Source organism: Microcaecilia unicolor, chromosome 3, assembly GCF_901765095.1.
Source record: "Microcaecilia unicolor chromosome 3, aMicUni1.1, whole genome shotgun sequence".
Lineage (NCBI taxonomy): Eukaryota > Metazoa > Chordata > Amphibia > Gymnophiona > Siphonopidae > Microcaecilia > Microcaecilia unicolor.
The window spans coordinates 228,269,946-228,292,797 of NC_044033.1; the positions used below are offsets into that span (position 1 = coordinate 228,269,946).

The 22,852-nt window shown below is 44.2% G+C and overlaps 1 protein-coding gene across 1 annotated transcript in view; it reads right to left on the bottom strand.

Annotated features, from left to right (window-relative positions):
- LOC115466348 (butyrophilin subfamily 1 member A1-like) overlaps positions 1-22,852 on the bottom strand; it is a 148,201-nt gene that overhangs the window by 61,373 nt on the left and 63,976 nt on the right. Inside the window, exons 5-6 of the mRNA XM_030197537.1 lie at positions 12,799-13,080; positions 12,426-12,545 (exon numbers count right to left, since the gene is read on the bottom strand). Of these exons, the coding sequence (XP_030053397.1) occupies positions 12,426-12,545; positions 12,799-13,080 (402 nt within the window). The remainder of the gene's footprint in view (positions 1-12,425; positions 12,546-12,798; positions 13,081-22,852) is intronic.

The following is a 22,852-nucleotide window of genomic DNA, read 5'->3' on the forward strand; positions in this document are numbered from 1 at the left end:
TACCATTATCGTGTGGAAGGTAAGCAGATCTCAGGACAGCCTTTAGTTGTTCGCTTCATGAGAGGTTTGCTTTTGTCAAAGCCCCCTGTCAAGCCTCCTACAGTGTCATGGGATCTCAATGTCGTTCTCACCCAGCTGATGAAACCTCCTTTTGAGCCACTGAATTCCTGCCATCTGAAGTACTTGACCTGGAAGGTCATTTTCTTGGTGGCAGTTACTTCAGCTCGTAGAGTCAGTGAGCTTCAGGCCCTGGTAGCCCAGGCTCCTTACACCAAATTTCATCATAACAGAGTAGTCCTCCGCACTCACCCTAAGTTCTTGCCAAAGGTTGTGTCGGAGTTCCATCTGAACCAGTCAATTGTCTTGCCAACATTTTTTCCCCATCCTCATTCCTGCCCTGCTGAACGTCAGCTGCACACATTGGACTGCAAGAGAGCATTGGCCTTCTATCTGGAGCGGACACAGCCCAACAGACAGTCCGCCCAATTGTTTGTTTCCTTTGATCCCAACAGGAGGGGAGTGGCTGTAGGAAAACGCACCATATCCAATTGGCTAGCAGATTGCATTTCCTTCACTTACGCCCAGGCTGGGCTGGCTCTTGAGGGTCATGTCACGGCTCATAATGTTAGAGCCATGGCAGCGTCGGTAGCCCACTTGAAGTCAGCCACTATTGAAGAGATTTGCAAAGCTGCGACGTGGTCATCTGTCCACACATTCACATCTCATTAATGCCTGCAGCAGGATACCCGACGCGACAGTCGGTTCGGGCAGTCAGTGCTTCAGAATCTGTTCGGGGTTTAGAATCCAACTCCACCTCCCTAGGCCCATGTTTGTTCTGTTCCAGGCTGCACTCTCAGTTAGTTGGTAAATTTTTTAGGTCAATCTCAGTTATGTCCTCGCCGTTGCGAGGCCCAATTGACCATGGTTGTTGTTTTGAGTGAGCCTGGGGGCTAGGGATACCCCATTAGTGAGAACAAGCAGCCTGCTTGTCCTCGGAGAAAGCGAATGCTACATACCTGTAGAAGGTATTCTCCGAGGACAGCAGGCTGATTGTTCTCACAAACCCGCCCGCCTCCCCTTTGGAGTTGTGTCTTCCCTTGCTTTGTTTTGCTACATATGGGACTGACGAACACGAGCCGGTTCGGGCGGGAAGACGGCCGCGCATGCGTGGTGCGCATGGGCGCACGAGGACTAGCAAAGGCCTTTGCTAGTGAAGTTTCCGATTGGAGGGGCTGCCATGGACGTCACCCATCAGTGAGAACAATCAGCCTGCTGTCCTCGGAGAATACCTTCTACAGGTATGTAGCATTCGCTTTATCTCAGCTTGGGTAGGAACAGATAAATATGTCCTGCTGCAGTATATGAAGCCTGAGTCACTCCTTGTGTGTGTAAGTGAGACTAACAAGTTAGTTACTTCTTCCATTAAAGGCCTGGTTGAAGAGCCAAGCTTTCACCTGCTTCCTGAAGTAGAGATAGTCTTATGTTAAGCAGAGCCTTTCAGGCAGTGCATTCCAGAGTGTGGGGGCTCAGGGCCGTGCTGATGCAGTAAACGAGGTAAGCGCCTCAGGGGGGCGCTTGCCTTCGAGGGGCACCACTGCCCTGCCGTCCGTCTGCTCACTTGCAAAATCTTTCACCTGAACTTGTGATTCTCCTATCTCCGCTGCCCTCCCCTTTTCATGCAAAGGAGCAGTATTAATTGAGGCAGGCACGCTCTTCAAGCTCTGTGAGAATACAACCAGATTGCTATTTATGCTTCAGTTTGGGGCTAGCTCCTCAGTCAGGGTGAGTTTCAGAGCTTGAAACAGCATTCAAATTAAAGAGAACCTGAAATTTTTAAAGTGCTAAAAATAAGTTTTAAAAGTATTTGCCGTAAATCTAATTGCAGAATTCAGGTGCTGGGAGTCTGTACTTGGTTGTCATATGCTCAGATTTGTTTAAATCATATGCAAATTAGTCCGGTGTTTTTCACTAAACATTCCCATGAGTGTCTGTATGTTAATCTGCATTCAAATAAAGCTCTCTGATTGGATGATCAGCTTCTGTTAAGAAATCTGCCCGGGAAGTGAACAGAGTGAGAGCTGTCCTTTGCCAAGAGAGACATCCAGCTGTGACTTCCTGTGTTTGTTGACTGAAGTTATAAAAGAGTGCCTGATTGTGGTAAATGAGAAAATATAAGTGAAAAGAGATTGGTGGCGATTGAAGTTTCTCTAGTGAGAAAAGGATCTGAATATTTCAGGATTACTTGAAGTTTATGAAGAATAGAAAAGGGTGAATTTCAGTTTAAGAGTGTTTAAATCCTATAAGCTATATAAAGGCTAGGTAGATTTAAGTGACTGTAAGCAAGGAAACCTTAATATTTGATCTGAAATAAATATTTGATCTGAGATAGTTGATCAGAGATAAATGTTTGATCTGCATTATATCCTTTGGTGCAAAGGAGATTAGAATGCAATAGAGTATTTCTTTCTGTTTACCAGTACAGTCAAATAATTCCATTCCACTTAAATAATTTTTTGTTATATATATGAGGGAGTAGTATCTGGATTTATTGTAAATCAAATTGATTCCATTCACAGGAATTCATATTCACCTTCATGCATTCATCCGATATTATCTTTTAAGGATGAAGTTTTATTTTATGTTCACTCTGTCTCTTGTGAGCTGAGCACAGTTAGTTTCCTCGGCTGGCATGACTACATATTAGAGATATTTTGATACTGTGTGAAGTTTTACCACAGACGGGTGACATATATAAAACATTCTCCTTGGATAGGATGTGATATGTGAAAATACATTTTGCTTTAATGAAATTGCTAAACTTTAGAGTCAGAGACTTATCAATGAGGGATACATACAGTGCTATTTTTTCCTGAGGTCCGGCTTACTTGCCTGCTCCCTTCTGTTCCTGCTCTGCTGGACGGGGGGGGGGGGGGGGGGGTGGGGGGGGGAGGGCGCCAACCGATAGTCTGCAGGGGGGCACCAGAGACCCTAGGCACGGCCCTGTGGGGGCTACTCCGGAGAAGGCTCACTTGTGAGTATCACATCGTATAATGATTTTTGCAGAGGGTGTGGTTAGTGATAGTGCTTGAGAGGACCTTAGTGTCCTTTGCGGTGTGTAGAGGATCATCCTACTCTTCAGGTACTCAGGGCCATTTCCTTTGAGGGCCTTGAAGATCAGACACAGATTTTAAATTTCGACCTGTATTGTAATGGTAGCCAATGAAGTTTTTGCAAAAATGGTCTGATGTGGTTACGTCACTTGTAACCTTCTATGAGTCTTGCTGCTGCATTCTGAATCAACTGGAGCTGGTGTAGGCCCTTTGTAGTCAGACAATTGTATAGTGTATTGCAGTAATCCAGTCTTGATGTTATCATGGCATGCACAACTGGGTAAGATTTACCTTATCAATGTAAGGAGAGAGGCAGCGTAGCCATCGCAAATATAGTAACATAGTAGATGACGGCAGAAAAAGACCTGCACTGTCCATCCAGTCTGCCCAACAAGATAACTCATATGTGCTACTTTTTGTGTATACCCTACTTTGATTTGTACCTGTGCTCTTCAGGGCACAGACTGTATAAGTCGGCCCAGCACTATCCCCGCCTCCCAACCACCAGCCCCGCCTCCCAACCACCGGCTCTGGCACAAACCATATAAGTCTGCCCAGCACTATCCCTGCCTCCCGCCACCAGCTCTGGCACAGACCGTATAAGTCTGCCCAGCACTATCCCTATAAGGCTGTGCTTTTCATTTTTAAACAGCCCCAGCAGTGCACAGAACTCAGCACAGGAACATAGTAAATGACAGCAGATAAAGACCTGTACGGTCCATCCAATCTGCCCAACAAGATAAACTCATTTTACATGGTATGTGATACTTTATATGTATACCTGAGTTTGATTTGTACTGAACTGCATTCTACTCTACTTGGCCAATCATATAGCCAAACTGATATTACACCACAACAATGGATTGTTCCGTAGACTTTTAGACATTCTCCAAAGTAAGTGATGACAAGGGTGGGAATTCTGCTTTGCCATAGTTAAAGTAGACAGAAAGAAAAAAAAAAAAAGGACCACTGCTATCAGAATCTCTTGATCAACCGACACAATAAAGGACAGCTCTTATGCAACAAAACATTACTCACAGCTCAGCATCTCGTTAAACCAGCCAAATGAAATTAAAAATGCAAAGGCAAATATATAAAAGCTAGGAGTAATAACTGCTGTCAGCATTATTTGCAACATCAATACAATTTTTCAGTGACCAGGGAATTGCCTGACAAAACTCATAATATATAACCAAAGGACTCATTTTGTGTGCTTCTTCAGGAGAATCCAATATTATGGATCAGTATACTTAGTGTGCTCCACTAATACAGGGGTTCTTAACCAGGGGTACAGAAGAGGTCAAACATGGTGCGGAGAAGTGTCTTGAAATCTGAGGAAATTTATGAAACTTTCTAAAGGAAGCAAAAGCAGCTATTAGGCCAGTTATTGGTAGTATAAAACTGAGTACTACTATAATTTTAGCGACATTAGCAGTTAACTAATGTCACAACGCATCTAGCAGTCAGTCACTAGTGGCACATGGTTTAAAAAGGGTTTCATTAGCGGAGAATGGAGCAAGATGGGGGAGGTAACTTTTTTTTTTTTTTTTTTAATTTCTGTCCTTGGTGTTCTCTCTTTCCTCCCTTTTTTCTTTTGTGTGTGTGTGTGTGGGGGGGGGGGGGGGGGGGGGTGGAGGTGAAAGCTCCTTCTCGCATCCTTTTCGGAGAGGAGTCCCCATACCGCGCACGCCTTGGATGTGTTTTTTTTTTTCATGGTTTCCGGGTCCTTCAGGCACTGCTGGAAGGGATAAGAACAGACTCTTTCAGTTGGTGCATTAGTAACAAATACCTAATATCTCTTTTTTTAATGGGGGTTTATCTTTTTTTTAATCTTTTCTTGTTGAGTTGGGGAAGGGTTGGGTACGGGTAGGAAACTGCATATTTAATGCTTTGACGACGGATATCATGCTGGTTACATGTGCTAATTCTTCACTTGATTTTGTATGTTCATAGCTGATGGTTGTAATCCAGATGCTTTGTCATCATTAAAAATTGTTATACATTAAAAAGGGTTTCATTGATCAGTTAAAGGTGTGTGGGAACTGAAAGAGATTACATTTGATAGTATTTGCAGTATGTAGCGAGACTAAAAGGCAGACCTCGAAACTGATAACGATTACCCAAACTGCAAAGCGACGAAAACACTGGTGCATGGGGCAAATCGGAATGTAGATAGGACTTAGTACGGTCAAAAACTCCCCGGACCAAACCGCCATATGACCAAGTGAAGTCTCTCCATACTGGTGAACTTGAGACCCCAATAGACAGCGTTGAGGTCCAGAACCAGCTGAAAAGGTCCCTCTTTCTTCGAGACAACGAAGTAAATGGAATAACGCCCCTGTCTGATCTCTGAAGAGGAAACTGGTCAAATAGCCTGCAACTCAATAAGCCTTTTCAGAGTATCCCTCACCATGCTCACCTTGAGCTGAGACAGACAGGGAGACTCCAAGAAGACGTCTGAAGATGCCACGCAAACTCTTAAGGCGTACCTGTCTCAAATAACCTCTAGCACCCACTGATCGGAGGTAATCTTGGCCCACCTCCAACAGAAATGTGTTAAGCAAATTCCCACAGGACTCAGAGGCTGGACCCGACATCCTTCATTGGGCAGGATGGGCTGTTGATGGGAAAGAGACTCCTGAATCTCTGCCTACCCTTCCAAGCACCTGAAAGAATCAGGACCGCTGAGCCAGAGCCAATCTACCAGGCCTATACCAGCGAAAATCTTGTCTGCGATTGTGGCCAACAAACATGCCGTGACCGGATGTCCTAGGCCGGTCCTCCAGAAGTTTGAGGCACCCTAGTATTTACCAGACTGCGGACTAACTTGTCCAACTCTTTTCCAAACAAAAAGTAGAAGCAGCTCTTGAAGGTTGCTTGGATTTGCGGAATCAGAGTAAGTGTTGAATCTAACTGTATTCCTAGGTTCCTGACTTGTGATTTGAGGGGGAGTTCATACTTCCCAAAAGGGGTTTTGATGTCAGGTATGTATCCACTTGTGTTAGGGACCCAGAGAAGCTCGGTTTTATTTGGGTTCAGGCAAAGTTTGTTGTGTTTAGCCCAATCTTGAATTGATGTTATACAGGTAATCAGTTTATTCAAGGCTGTAGGTAAGTCAGGTTCAATGGGTATGAGTAGCTGCACATCATCCACATAGATGTAGAACTGCACCCACCGCCCCTCCCCTTGGTACGCCACTGTAACTGACACAAAGGAGGACATTGGACACATAAAGGTGGACCTTTCTATCATTAAGACAGACTTGGCACAATTCAAATCCAAGGTAACTACACCAGCCAGACAATCCATTACAAAGGAAAATGTTAAAACTTTGCTGCACAGCTAGAAAGTGATCACAAAGACAGTGGCGTACCGAGGGGGGGGGGGGCGGTGGGTGCAGTAGCGTACCGGGGGGGGGGTGGGTGCGGTCCGCCCCAGGTGCACGCCGGTGGGGGGGGGGGGGGGTGCCGCACGCCTTTCTGCAATGTTCGTTCTGTGCTCCCTCTGCCCCGGAACAGGTTACTTCCTGTTGCCCAGAGTCACCAGGAGCTGCCTGTGCCTGAAATGGGAATCAAAATCAGTTCCTCAGGACCAAAGTCCACCACCCTAACCACTAGGCCACTCCTTCACTCAAATGTACAGTGGCTAATGACAGGTGATAGTTGTTATTTAGGTAATGTGCTAAGGAGTAAATTCTATAAGTAGCACCTAAAAAGCAGCATTGATAAACAACAAAAAAGGCCTTACACTACAAAGCTCCTAAACAAATAAAAACAAAAAAAGAAAACTAAATCATCACCATGGTTTGATACTAACACCATGAATGCAAATTTTTATACAAAAAGCTAGCCAAAATTGTAGACACGCTAGAACCTGTATCCACAGTGCAGAGTGTTTCAATACCATCAATTTTCACTTTTAACAATGGACTAGATCCTATAGCTCTTTCTCCAAATAGTTTCTCTTCTTTCTTCTCTTCACTACAAATGTGTTTCTGCACACGAACAATAGATTTGGGATCGCTTCTCTTCTGAAGTCCAGACGTTTCACCTCTATCATTCCCACTCTTCATACAAGCTCCACTGGTACTTGGACCAGTAGAATTGGAAAAGGTGCAGCGAAGGGCGACTAAAATGATAGCGGGGATGGGACGACTTCCCTGTGAAGAAAGATTAAGGAGGCTAGGGCTATTCTCTGTGTGAGATCTCTGAATGCAGTGTGAAGCCTGCTGGATTTTAGAACAGGGAATCAACAGTGAGAAATAGGTTTTGTAGTGAGAAAACCTTTAACTTATTTTATTTCAATTAGAGAGTGTGGCCACAGTATTGAGAACTGATTAATTGTCACCAGAGAGGAGTCAGCGCCTGAAAAAGCCAGGGAGTTGTAAGGTTTTTCTTCCCTGATTATTTTCTTTATAAGTGAGGTTTAGGAAGAAGAAATCTGGAGAAATTATCCTCTGAAGGGTTCCGGCTGAGCTCCAATGCAAGAAAGACATCACCTAAATAAATTCAACCACAGCTAAGTGACATTTGCAAAGAGTGTTGAAGGACATATACGTTTTTTTGGTTTTTTAAGGGAAAACTAAAGAACAGAACAACATCAAATATAAAAAATCCATGTTTTCCTGACTTGCCTAAGTGTTCTGGGTTCAAGTGAGATCCTTGCACAAACATCTATAATACTTATAAAGACTCAAATTCTGACATCAAAAGCAAGGAAAGAGTATTAAAACAAATATCTGATTTTGATAAAAAGACAATTTAAATATTTATCTGAAAAGGTCCTTTTCTGCCTTTTTAGGTGATTTTTTTGAAAGAAACAGAAAAAGTTAAGGGTATACATGTAAACCTACATTTGAATGTTGAATATGTTATTGCAGTTCTATTAAGCCACACACTAATTGTGAATTTGAGTTTATTTGAATGAAAATTTGTTTGCATTTGTATTCAATAAAGAAAAAGATAATTTGCAGATCTGAAGGTGCGGTTCTTCCAGTTCAGGAACAAATCCTAAATTTAGCTTCTTTTCCTCCTTTATTCTTTGAGAGTAAAGGACGAGGTTAGTTTATTTGTTCCACTCCCTCGGCTGTGAGTGTGTGTTCCCTGGATATTCGCCACGACTACAACCATCAGGTATCTGGGAGCACATCACTACAGTCCAGCCGAGAGGGGTGGTAACATTAGTCCAATAAAAAGGTATAACTTTATTTTCTGTTTTTTGTTTTATTTTTACTTATTAAATTTAATGTAAACTAACATTCCACATTATTTCACCCTAAATTTAAAAATAAAATTATTTTTTCTACCTTTGTTGTCTGGCCGTTTTTCTAATTGTAGGTCACAGTCTCTGGTCACTGTTTTCCTGTCTTCTCATAACTCATTCCAGGGTCTCCTATTTGTCGTTTTTCTCTCACTTTGTGTTTTCTGCACCTCTTCCACTACATCTATCACTGACATTAATAATTTCCAATAGAAATACTCTGGGGACCTATAAATTGAAAGGTTTCTCCAAATATTTAATAAGCAAAAAAACAGAAACCTAGTATATGCCTTAACTTAGTTGTACCTTAAAAGACCTTATGTGACTGGTGGTGAGCTATACAGCTAAATATGTGTTAATTAAATAGTGATCAGAACTGGGTGCATGAGTTAAGCTATAGAGCAGCTTATAATCACAACACCAACATGTGTTCACATGTTTCGCCTACTGGCATCCTCAGGAGAACGGAATCTACAATATAAAATCCATAAAGATCATAGCTATATCGCTCCATACTGTTGAATCTCAACCTGTAAACAATAAATTAATTAATAAACACGTCAGTTACATCTTACTTGGCATTAAGACCGCAGAATGAAAAACAGTCAGCAGCCCCGACTCAGATCGACTGAACGCCGGTACATATGCAGTAGTCTTTATAACATTGATTGGCTAATTACAAATGAGTGACCGCCCACCAATCAATAGCCTTATTGAGTCCTTTGGGATACATAGTTTGCCAATTATAAATGTATTGCGCTTCTCTCTTCAAGAGGAAGGAGACTATATTGCCCCCCCCCCCCCCACGGTTGCCGTAGGCATGCTAATACCACAAATCTCAAGTCCTCCTCTTCGTGTCCCATCAGGTCCCAATGCCCCACCAGTGGAGCTTCCTTCTTATGAGTATGCAAATTACTAAGATGCTCTCCGATCCTCTGTTTAATTTTCCTTTTTGTTTGTCCAATGTACCATAATGAATAGGGACATTTGATGCCATAGATGACTTGTGTCGTATCACAGTCCATTCTTTCCCACAGATGTATAGTGTGGTTGGATGAGTAATTTGCGTAGTGACCCAAGCATAGCAGCAATAAGTACAGCCTTGGCATTTAAAGTGCCCTCCGTTATGGCCCGGGGCTGGATCCTGTTGCCTGTATTTGAGTAGCTCTCCCAAATTGCATGATCGTGTAAAAGCAAAGCGCGGCATGGTGGGGATGCCATGTAGTTGCATCATGGGCCAGCAATATAGCTATGATCTTTATGGATTTCATATTGTAGATTACGTTCTCCTGAGGACGCCAGTAGGCGAAACATGTGAACGCATGTTGGTGTTGTGATTATAAGCTGCTCTATAGCTTAACACATGCACCCAGTTCTGAGCACTGTTTAATTAACACATATTTAGCTGTATAGCTCACCACCAGTCACATAAGGTCTTTTAAGGTACAACTAGGTTAAGGCATATACTAGGTTTCTGTTTTTTTGCTTATTAAATATTTGGAGAAACCTTTCAATTTATAGGTCCCCAGAGTATTTCTATTGGAAAATATTAATGTCAGTGATAGATGTAGTGGAAGAGGTGCAGAAAACACAAAGCGAGAGAAAAACGACAAATAACATAGTAACATAGTAGATGACGGCAGAAAAAGACCTGTACGGTCCATCCAGTCTGCCCAACAAGATAAACTCATATGTGCTACTTTTTGTGTAGACCCTGGAATGAGTTATGAAAAGACAGGAAAACAGTGATCATAGACTGCGACCTACAATTAGAAAAACGGCCAGACAACAAAGGTAGAAAAAATAATTTTATTTTTAAATTTAGGGTGAAATAATGTGGAATGTTAGTTTACATTAAATTTAATAAGTAAAAATAAAACAATAAACAGAAAATAAAGTTATACCTTTTTATTGGACTAAATATATTTTTGACTAACTTACAGAGGCCAAAATCTAAATTCCTCAGGTAAGTAAATTATCCTGACCTGAGGAAAGAGTTTTTGGCCTCTGAAAGCTAATCAAAAAGTATAATAAATTAGTCCATTAAAAAGGTATCATCTTATTTTCTCTTGCAGTTTTATTTTTTTTTATTAATTTTTAATTTCATGAGTGGAATATGTTTGTTTTTGTTTACATCTGCTGTCTTTATATTTTCCACAGTGGAGAAGGGAATACATTACTGTTTCTAGTTCTCTGGTGTAATATGGTATGCAGAGTTCAGCTTCTTGGGGTTTTAGCTTAATTTTTGTTTACATATGTCTTTATTTAGCTTGTGGGTAATTAAAGGTTTAAGGGAGGAAAAAAGCCTCAAGGAGCACTAAGTGTTGCCAGTCTGTCAAGCTAGAATGCTACTATTGAAGTAAGGAAGAAGTGACTGTTATTTAAGTTTTGCTTTAATGTGTATAACTGCTATATCAATTGTTGTCTTCTATCTTTTTTGCAGCCGCCACTGGTTTGGACCCTGAAGCAGCATAGCTCTTTTTAGCATGAGCGAAGATGGCCATCCTCGGTCGGGGGGGGGGGGGGGGGGGGGGGGGGGGTTAGATGGCTTTTGAGCAGGAGATAAGACTGCACAGCTGAATGATCACATGAAAAGCTAAACGACATTCTTGCCTATTTTTGAGCTTTGGACTTTGACCCCATTTGAGCTTAGCAGCAACCAGTGCCATTATTTGGGTACTATTTTCATTATTTAGATACGTATTAGAAGGGAGTTTTTTCCTATCAATCAATATTGAAGGTATTGGGAAGGTTTTTTTTGCCTATGATGAGGAACAGATCCTTTTGAGACCAAGAGATAGGTGAACAGGATTATCTTTAGCTCTGTAGATCTGTTGAACAAGAGTTCCTTGAGGCTTTTTCCTCCCTTAAACATTTAATTACCAGACTTTCACTTTTTCTTACTACTTGGAGGGGGGGTTGTTGGTAATTAATATTTTCCATTTAGCTTTCTTCTGTTTTGCTGTGCCTCTGTCCACTCAGATTTAATTCACTCTTAGTATCCAGTCTTCAACCCCCACCTACAGCTTTTCTCCTGTTTCCCTCACTCAGGTCCTCCCCTTTTGCTTCTCTGATTCCCCAATCTGTCACCAACTCTTCCCTCTCCCCTCCAGCCATACAACATCTCCTGGCAGTGGGTCTCTCTTTTTCCTGCCATCCATACAGAATCTCCTCTCTCTCTTTTCCCTCTCTCCAGTCCTGTGGCATCTTCCCTCTCTCCCTTCTGTCAGGTGTCATCTCCCACCTCAGCCATGCAGCCTCTCCTATCCCACCCCTCCAACCAGTACCTCCTCCCTTCCCCAGCCATGAAGCATCTCATCTCTCCTCCTCCATCCAGAATCTTCTGTTTGTCTGTCTGCCATATGACATCTCCCTTCTCTGCTCTCTGTCCCTGCCCCAGCCACAGCAACTATTCTTTTTCTCTCACCTCTCCTCCATCCAGGATCTCCTCTGTATCTCTCCCTTTTGCCCCCACTGAACACGAACATTGCACCTCTGTTTCTCTTGTCCCCTCCCATGTAAAACTGCCTCTCCCTTCCTCCAACTCAAAATTGTCCCTCTGTCATGCTGTGCATGCTGCTGCTGGTCTCTCTCCTCCTCCTCCTCCTCCCTCCCCGAAACAGGAAGTTACATCAAAAGGAGGGAGGAGGAGGGAGACTGGCAATGGTGCACACAGGGCTCTGGCCCTGCACATGGATTCACTTCATTTACGCTCACCTAGTCGGGCAGACAGCAGCAGGGAATGGAAGGGAACAGAAGCTGGTGCTTGCTATTTGGTGTTGCTGCTGCAGACTCGGGCAGGGGAGCAAGTGGAGCAGGGAGGGTAAACTAGTGGTTGGGGCCTCCCCAAGCCTCTGTGGTGCCATTCACAAGTGACCCAGATAAGAACAGCTCGTTTGGGAGGGGCAATGCCCCCTCAAGCCCCCCCCCCCAAACTTCGCCCATGCCAGGGACCCTCCCATCCATCTACTCCGTTCCCTCCTCTCTCCTCCTGTAAATCTCCCGAGACACTGCTAGAATATGGGGATGGGGGGATGGATGAGGGAGAGACTTTACCTTTTTCTTTCCTCAAGTGGTAAATAACCAGCACAACCAGTGAACCACACAGGATTATCCCTAACATCAGAAGCATGGAGAGAGAGACCATCCAACGGCAGACCCACTCGTAAAATATGTCTGAAAAAGAAATGAAACCAAGTGACATGAACTTTAAATAGAATATCGCAATCCATGTTTGAGAATTCCTAAACTGAAAATGGAAATATACCAGAGGAACCAAATAAAGAAATGTTCACCTGGGAGAGAGGGAAGAGATGGTAACAATCTTCTCTGAATCTGATTCTAGGAGGAGCTGCCAGTTTCATGATATAAATTAGGTCTCAATTATATGAACACTTTACTGAAGCTTATTTTTGTGACTGTGACTGACCTGCTATAGAAATTGCTGATTCTCTCTCTTGGTTCATTACAGTGTTTCTAATATTACAGGTAATCTTGCCATACTGATTTGTTCTCATAAGTAGGGAAGTTTTGATGTTGAACAGACCATTCTGCCTTTGTAATTCTGTTTCAGATGCTGGTATCAGACTCTGTCCAACTTCTTGTCTCCAGCTCACTTCAGGCTCTGGATACCATCCTGCAGATTCACACAGGATCCTTATCCCTCTGTCCTGATAGTCATTCACAGAGATTGAAAGAATACTGCCCAGACCTAAAGGAAAACAACATCTATCTGTTAGAGAGACTCACTTTGAAGTGAAATATGATAACAGTGATGATGTTTTACTGCTGCTACTGATGGAGAACAGGTCCACAAATCCTGATCACCAGGAAAAATGTGGAAATGTCAGAAATCCAAAACACAGATTTTCCCACTATCAGTTACTTTCCCCTATACCAGTAGCATAGCCGGACCACAAATTTTCTCTTTGTCCCACCCTGCCCATGCTTTCCATCCTCCATCACCCCCCTTCCCCGAGTCCTCTCAACTCAAAATATAAATCCTTAGCTGGCAGGGGATCCCCAAGCCCTGCCAGTTGAAGACCTCCTCCTCCAACAGTCAGAGCACCTACCAAGCTCAGCAATCAGCTGCACTGTCCCTGAGCCATCACTGTTGCCGCCAGCAAACTGTGCATGCTCAGTTTTTGTGCATTTGTGAAAAGTAAGTATGCTCAGTGTGGCAGAGGTGGCCCAGGGACATTGGCACTGACTGAATTTTCTAGGAGTTCTGTCGGCTGGAGGAGAAGGTCTTCAACTGGTGGAGCTTTAGGATTCTTGCCAGGTGGTGGTAGTGAGGATATGGTACATTAAAAGGAGAAGATTAGAGAGGAAGTGACGTCACGCTGCTGAATGGCTGCTTGATTCTGGGGCTCCGTGGCTTCCCCACCTTTAATTAGCAACATCTGCAGTTATCACCCTTGAAGAGTGCAGTTTGTCCGGGTCGGAGTGTGGGGCAGCTCTGCTGGATTGTTTTCGGCGAGCGAATCGGAGGATGTCCGTGGTGAAGAAGGACAGCGCGAGGCAGTCTGCTAAGTTGGCGGGGAAGACTCCGCGCCGCCATGTTTCCCCTCCTCGCTCTGACTCCAACTCTGCGTCATAATCAGCGGAGGTCTGTTCACTAGATCCAAAACAGAGCTTTCCTGCGGATTTGGCAAAATCGCTAGCTGACATCAGAGCAGACATTAAATCCTCTAAAGAGGAGATTTTGGAGCGGATGGACGCACTGAGTGTAGATCTATACGAGCTGGGAGGTCGAGTAGAGGAATTAGAGAACCACGTGGAGGATCACGAGGCACAATTGAGCAGTGCTGATTCGCGCCTAAAAAAATGGCTTGTGAGGAACTCCAATACAAACTGGATGATTTGGAGAACCGTGGAAGAAGGAATAATTTACGTTTGAGAGGAGTTCCTGAGGTGGGAGATAAGGAGGATGTATCTACAATTGTCAAAGTGATCTGTGGTAAGCTGTTGGGGACTGAGGAGATGGAGATAGACCGGGCACACAGGGCGTTTGGTAAACCAGCTGACAACAGGCCGAGAGACATTATAGTGAGGTTTGCTGCCTTCCCTGGGGGGGGGGGGGGGGGGGGGGGGAAGTGGCGTCAAAGGGCTCCTCAGATGTGCAGCGTGAGGAATAGTATAACTTGTGGAAGTCTGCTATGACAAGGGACCTTAAGTTTTTGTCTTATAATGTGAAAGGCCTTAACTCGCCACAAAAATGCCAAAAGTTATTTAAAGAACTATCTCATTTTCATCCACAGGTGGTGTTTCTCCAGGAGACTCACTTGAGAAGGGAACATGAAAAGATTTTATCATATCCTCAGTACTCATCTGTTTTCTGTGCGTCTGCCTTAGATGGGTCTAAGAAAAGGGGGGGAGCCATCATGCTTCATTCCACACTGCAGTTTCAGGTGGTGAGGGTGAGGCGAGATAGGGAGGGACGTTTCTTGCTACTGAGTGTATTACTGGGGGATCAGGCTCTAACATTGGCCTCGGTATATGCACCTAATGAAGGGCAAAAAGGGTTCCTGTCTAAATTGGTGGGTCAATTTTCTTCTTGTCCTCAGGGTAGACTTATTGTTGGGGGGGACTTTAATGCTATGCAGCATCCGGTGTTGGATAGGTCGGGGGTGGCTTCTGCTGTAGATGTCATGTTATCTCAAGCTTTGACCCAGTTTACTAGAGATCTTGGATTATCAGATGTATGGTGTGTCTCCCACCAAGGGGTTAGGGATTACTCATTTTATTTGCATCCCCATGATACTTACTCTCGGATAGACTATATTTTTGTTGATGTATCCTTGACACATGCTGGGTGGTCCTCTGATATTGGTACGCCTACTGTATCGGATCATGCTCCAGTCTGGGTAGGGCTCCCCTCCCTTGCAGGGGAGGAGAGAGAGAAGAGATGGTCCTTGAATGTCACTTTGTTGAAAGACGAGGAAATTTTGGCTGGCACAGAAAGACTTTAAGTGAATATTTAGAGCATAATGTTGATTCAGGACCCTCTCTGGGAGTGGTTTGGGACGCGTTAAAGTCAGTGTCGAGGGGCTATTTCCTTCAAAAGGCCAGTTTTAGGGCTAGGAAGCAAAGAGCTGAGGTTGTGCAAAGTTTAACGCAGCTTAATATTTTATCGGACCAACATAAAATTACTCACTCAGTCAAAACTTTGAAGGAAATTCAAGGGCTTCGTTTGAAGTTGGATCAGATATATTCAGACCAGTTACAGTTTTTCCAAGATCAACAGCGATATAAGCACTTTGTCTTCAGTAATAAACCTAGTAGGGCCTTGGCGGTAAAACTGAGGCAAACAAGGGTTGACAGGACTATTCTCAAGATACGGAACGGTGGGGGTAAAGTGACAACCAATTCCAAGCAGATCAGGGAGAGATTCCAGATGTTTTATCAATCCCTCTAAAGTACAGATATTGCGCCAAATCCTGAAGCGGCACGTAAGTTTTTGTCGAATTGCCCTTTTCCTAAACTTTCAAATGGGCAGAGGGAAGCTCTGGAAGCCCCAGTTTCAGTGGAAGAGGTCGTTAAGGTGATCAAGGCTCTTCCTGTGGTGAAGTCTCTGGGTTTGGATAGACTGCCCAATGATTTTTGCAAAGCTTTTAGGGGGGAATTGGCCCCCATTTTGACAGAGATAATAAATGAGATTTTAGAGGGAGGTAAATTTTCTTCTTCTATGATGGAAGCCTGGATAGCAGTGATTCCCAAGCCCGGGAAAGATGTGACTGAGTGTGCCTCGTATCGCCCTATTTCTATCTTAAACTCAGATATAAAAATTTTGGCAAAAGCGTTGGCTAATCGGCTAGCTAAAGTCATGCCTCAGTTGATTCATCCTGATCAAACGGGATTTATTCCTTATAAACAAGCGAGTGACAATATCAGACGAATGGTTAACTTGATCCACATCTCCAAGAAAAGGGCTTTACCGGTTTGTTTACTGGGCCTAGATGCTGAAAAGGCTTTTGATAGAGTCCACTGGCCTTTTGTGTTTGGAATTGGATCTAAATTTAGTAGATGGATTCAGGCCTTGTATGCAGCACCTAGGGCTTGTGTGAGAATTAATGGCGGTAACTCGCAGATGTTTTCGTTGTCTCGTGGGCCAAGACAGGGATGCCCCTTGTCGCCATTGTTGTTTGCTTTAGTTATGCAGCCTCTTGCGATGTACATTAGATCGGATCCAAACATAACAGGTATTCAGGTGGGCAATAGTTAATAAAAGTTGGTGCTTTTTGCAGATGATGTGCTTCTCTCATTGACTACGCCTTTAATTTCCCTTCCTAATCTGATGAAAGGTTTGTCGTTGTATTCCGCAGTCTCCGGTTTCAAATTAAATGTGAGTAAATCAGAGGCCCTTGCAATCGGCATCCCTTCTCCAGTCTTGGCTTTGCTTCAGCAGTCCTTCTCTTTTAAATGGGTAACGAAAGGTATTGCCTATTTGGGGGTTACGATTCTCATAATATATCTTGAGTTGTTTTCTGCTAACTATCCCTCGCTTTTGAAGGTGCTTTATAGGGACTTGGAGAAGTGGGATATGTCTGATTTATCCTGGTTGGGTAGGATTGCGGTTCTGAAGATGCAGTGGCGTAGCCAGACCTGACATTTTGGGTGGGCCCAGAGCTAGTATGGGTGGGCACTATGTATATAGGTGTGAGTAGCATTTCTTGGGATACTCCTGAATAATGCCTTAGAGTGCACTTGATGAAGGATTTCTAATGAACAGTCTGCTCAACAAGTGTCTTGCATCAACATAAACCACATAAATACTTGGAGCCTATGTTGCAAACCTTAACACCACCAATTCTGAACACACAAATATCAATAACAGCACCTTGAAAAAGGCAGCGGTGAATATACACAACAGCAATACGTGTCCCATTGGAAAAGCCAAACAAGTCAGACTGATATAGATCCCCTCACAAGCCACATGCCAGAAGAATCTTTCACCTCGGTCACATGCAGAACACAGACCAACCCTCATCAATTACAGAATAAAGGACCAAAACTTTTAAATTGTCCTGTAACTCAGGTAACAGACAGAACAACTAAAGGGTAAGGGGAATTAAAGAGGAGGGAATAAACATCTCAAAAAAAGATATAGTGGAATTAGAATATGTCTGCCTGCAAAACATAAATACAAACTTTTCAAGGCATGCAAAGTTCTATATGCCACATCTGACAATTGAATTTTAAGTATAGCAAGGATAACCCTATTTAAACACACAGCACTCATCCTTTTAGGATTGCCCCTGGAAAAAGTAGTTTACCTTTAAAACAAAAAATAAAAAAAAGGGAAAAAAACCCCCAGCAATACCATCTCTGCACAATATTATGTAAAACTGTAGGGAACAGTTATACAAACTGAAGCAGCTTGGTTTCATGGGATTTTCGGAAGCACTTGCTGGAAAAAGTCATATAATCTACAGGATTCTAAGAAACTGACTCTCTTCCAAACAGATTGTAGAGATTTAAGGCTTAAAGCAGGATTTAGCTTTAAACTATAGAGTTTTATCATATTTTAATTAAATCTGCAGGCGCTTGATGAGAATAGCAACTATTTAAGATGACATTTATGCTTACATCTGTTAATTAAACAAGAATCATTAATAGAATCTCATCACTTGTGTAGACTTTTTGTACAGAATAGTGTTAAATCAAATTTGTATTACTGAGTAACACTGTTAGAATGCGTGAAGCTTTGACACTTTGGTAACCTGCAACTACAGTTTCAGGTACTCCAGCTACCCATATTTCACATTTTTGTAAGGTTGACAAAAAAAGATTCATTCATAAATGATTTTTGCTACTAGCATAGAACAGGAGAAAGCCCCCAAATAGGGCCCAAAGGTAATAGTAACATAGTAAATGACGGCAGAAAAAGACCTGCATGGTCCATCCAGTCTGCCCAACAAGACAAACTCATATGTGCTACTTTTTGTGTATACCCTACTTTGATTTGTATCTGTCCTCTTCAGGGCACAGACCGTATAATGAGCCATTAACAGGATGATGTTAGCAAATTCCTAAGGTTTTACAATTGGAGAATGCATTCTGATTCAATTAGTGCAGCTACAGTGGAAACCACAGCCTGCAAATTCACTTCTCAGGCTGTGTTTACAGCAGAGGAACTGCCTGTTGTAAACTTAATTACTGCTCCAGGTTCTTTTCCTTCCCTTGCTTACCTTGAGCTCAATCTGCTCGGGTCGATTTAGCAGGTTTAGGATTGGTCAGTCGTGTTGGATTATTTGTAGTAAATAATTAGCAGATTTTTATACACACAGCTTCAGCTTTAGAAATGTTAATTTCTTTTCTTCATCTCTCTCACATACACCCCAGAATAATTCACTGCTGAGTCACTTTAAAGTTGAAGTAACAAAACATCTGTTTACTCACAGTTTTAGTTAGATTGATATTCAGACAGGCTTATATAACATAATACTATACATTTGGTTTATCAGCTCTTTCCATGTGCTTAGATGGTAATGGATGCTCACACCATAGATCCTCAGCTTAGGAGAGACCATTAGAGCTCCATGTGCTGTTCCTAACCACCACAGGAAGTTGCATGGGTGTGACCTCTCTAAGTAATTCACATCAGAGGTCACAGAGTAATCACAGAGAAAGAAAAAAAACATTGCTGACAGACAATGCATGTAAAACACAATACATTATTCCAACAAACCCCTTCTCATGCATAACTGTCATGCAATTATTAATTCATACAAAGTCCAAGCTTTATTCGCAGATTCTCAAAACGTTCTCTGGGTAACGGTTTGGTCATGATGTCAGCTGTCATCTCACTGGTGTGACAATAGTGTAGACTGATAACTCCTTCTTTCGCCAGCTCTCGCACGTTGTGATATTTCGTTGCGATGTGCTTGGTGCGTGACTGAACCTTGTCATTCTGTGACAGTCTGATGCAGCTCTGATTATCTTCCATTATCTGGATTGGTCTCTGTTCATCTATTCCAAAATCCAGCAAAAGTTTTTCAATCCACATCAGTTCTCTGCATGCTTCTGATACAGCCACATATTCAGCTTCTGTAGAAGACAGACTCACAATACTTTGTTTATGACTGGCCCAAGAAATTTGTACATTTCCATACATAAACACATATCCACTTGTGGATTTATAATCAGAATGATCCCCTGCCCAATCTGAATCACAGTAACATATTAGTTTTGGATTACTATTGGCTGAAATCTTTATGTTTAATAATTTTTATTGATGACATCGCACAAACAGGAAATAATACAATCTTCCAATCTCAGTACAATGTGTATATCAGTATCCACCTTGAGTCAGATTTACACTTGTCTATGCATCATCACATTTAACATTTTCAGAACTACCCATCCCCTCCCCTCCCTAACTTATTAGCAAGATATAATGTCTTTGCATGGAAGTACATCTTGACCTTGAAGGTTGTGAAGGAGTGGAACGCCGGATACTGCTCGAATACTATGAATACTACTGAGCAACAGGACAACCTCATGTTTTTGTGCCCACTGATGGACTTTTACTTATGCACTCTACCTCTGCTTTTGGCTGTTTAGCCACACCTTATTACTGCACTGGACATTTGTGCCTTATCCAGTTTTACTGTTTACTAACAAAAGAAGTTTGCTGTTTACTAATGTACAGACAGAATGCAGGGCTATTAGACATATAGCTTGTAACAGTAGTTTGCAAGGCCTATACAAGACCAGCTTGCATGTAGCAACGCCATCTGAATAGGCAACCTTGGAGGGTGCTGACACCCCCCTGCATTCCTGAGCCGAACCTTATCTCCTGTGCTAGAAAGAAGCATTGTGTATGTGAAGAATAAGCTGCTAAGTTTCGTTTTTCTTGCCAGTGTCATTTCAGTGTTATGACGTGTGTACGTGCTGGGACTACAATTTTGTACTGTAAGAACTACAAATGTTTACTGCGCATGTCGGTTGTGACGTGTAAGGGGCCAAATGCGCAGGCCCAGTAGGGAAGTATAAATGTAAGTGTCAGATGATTTATGACACACAGTGTCCCGAGACTACTCGGTGCTGTTCATTGCTAGCAATAAAGTTGCCTTGTTTGGAACCAAAATTTGCCTTTCGTCTCCTGATTTCCCACCTGTTTCATTGGCGACCCAGATGGGACAGAAGTAGAAAGGGGAATCGGATTATATTCTTCCCCTCCCCCACTGCGGTCGGATCGGGTCATCGATCCCCACCTGAGAAGGTGGTGAGTGGCCACCGCTGATTTCAGCGTCCATCTCCCGGAGGAGGGTCGATCAACTCTGCCTGACTGTAGGGGGGGCTGTGTGGTTCTGGCAAGGCACCTTTTCCTTTTTCTTTTTTCCTCTCTGGAGAGGCGCGTACGACGGCGCGGCCTGCGAACACGGCGGACAGGCGAGTATACTCTACGTAGTGACCGGCCCAGTAAGGACCGAAGAAGAGGCGTGATCACCCTCTTTTAGCCAGTGACTAATACGGACTATTGGTATACGACTAGGTCCCGAAACTCACTAGGCTCTGGCGACGAAACCGAGCGGCCCCTTACTCCTCCACCGCCCCTTTCCCCCTTTGTCCGTCACCTGTCCTTTGGCACTCAGGTTAGGATGGGCGGGGGTGGGTCTTCACCGTTAGATTTAATGACAGAACACTTTAGCGAAGTGTTCGACCAAGATAAATGTAGCAGGGCCGGGATGATACAGAGATGTCAATTCATGTGGCCAGGGCTAGGAATTGCTGAATGGCCCCCGGGAGGGTCATTCGAGTATGAAAAAGTGGCGGCGGTCATGAATATCGTTATAGTCGAGGGAAACCCAGGCTGTCCCGAGGACATTCCGTACATCCAAGCATGGTTGGATGTAGTCCGGGATCCGCCGGCTTGGGCCCAACGGAAGGTAGAAAAGCCGCCCTCATGGTGGTAAAGCAGAGAAAGGGACGGAAAACCAAACTTAAAGCCCTGCCGACCCATGCCTTCGCTCTCCAAAGCTCGGCAACCGCTGCCGTTCAGAAGGCCGCAGGGACCGCCCCCATACGGCCGACCGCCCCTAGCGTAGAAACCACTGAGACCACGCCCCCTGCTACCATTGTCAAGACAGGAACTACGCCTAGTACTACCAACACACTTTCTAGAACGAGACCCCCAAAGAAAACCCTAGGGAAAGTTCAGGGTTCGCCCGAAAAGAAGCCCCCAAAGGCCCCGATACTTGCTACGGCGGAAGCATACGAAGATGATATCGCGCCACCGCCGTATGCCCCGTTATACCCTGACATCGCGAGCCTGGAGGAGGGGCCGGATAACGCTGAGGCTTCCGGGTCGGAGACGGAGGCCGGAGAGACGTCCCGTCCAGACTCACCCGAGTCACCTGGCCCCGCAACCATACGGAAGAGTAAACGGGTTGTGAAGAACATTACTCGGTTCCCCCAATCGAGTCCGCGAAATGCCCTCCCTTCGAGCAAGAAAGGGGAGGCCACCAACTTATTCCCAGTTCGACAGTCCACCACCTATACCCCTAACCCGGCGGAAGGGGGGGGCCAGCCCATCGAATCAACAGTTTATAGCCACGTTCCCTTCTCAAGTGCCGATTTGTATAACTGGAAATTCCATGGGCCGTCCTACGACCAGAAACCCGAGCAGTTGATAGAGCTGGTGGAAGGCATTATATACAGTTATAATCCGACTTGGGCAGACCTTAGGCAGTTGAGCGCCCACATCCTGACCACTGAAGAACGCCGCCTTCTACAACAAAATATGGAACAAGCCGTCCGGGATGCGAATCCGGCCCATGCCAACTTACAGAACCTAATAGAAACGGAGGCGCCCATCGCTGCTCCCACGTGGGACTACCGAACCGCCGAAGGCCAAACCTTTATCCGCCGATACCAGCAGGCGTACCTGGCCGCCTTAAAGAAGGGGAAGCAGAAGGTTACCAACATGGGGAAAATCCACAGTGTAGTCCAACAAAAGGACGAGAGTCCAGGGGACTTCCTTGAACGACTTATGGAAGCATTCAGAAGGCACAGCCCGATAAATCCCGAAGACCCTAAGAACCTCCCAACCGTGGTTATGAGTTTTGTTAGCCAGTCAGCACCGGATATACGAAGAAAGCTACAGAGAACGGAGGGGTTCGAAGGGATGAGCCTCAGCCAACTGAAAGCTATAGCTGATCGCGTATTCGGATATCGCGACCAGGAGGAGAAGGTGGAGGCCCGAAAGGAATCGACCAGGCGGATGCGGGAAAAGGCAGATGTGTTGGCCACGGTACTGGAAGAACGCCTGAGGCCTAGACCAAGGGGGAGGGGCAGAAAGACAAGAGAGGCACGGTCCCCCTTAGGGCGTAACCAGTGTGCAAATTGTCGAAAAGAAGGACACTGGTGGGCTGATTGTCCAGAGGAGACACGGGACAGCCCGAGAGAAGAGGAACCATGGGACCGGCAGAGGGAGGAGGAGACGGGCGACCATACAGGGGCCCCCAGACGAGGCCGGG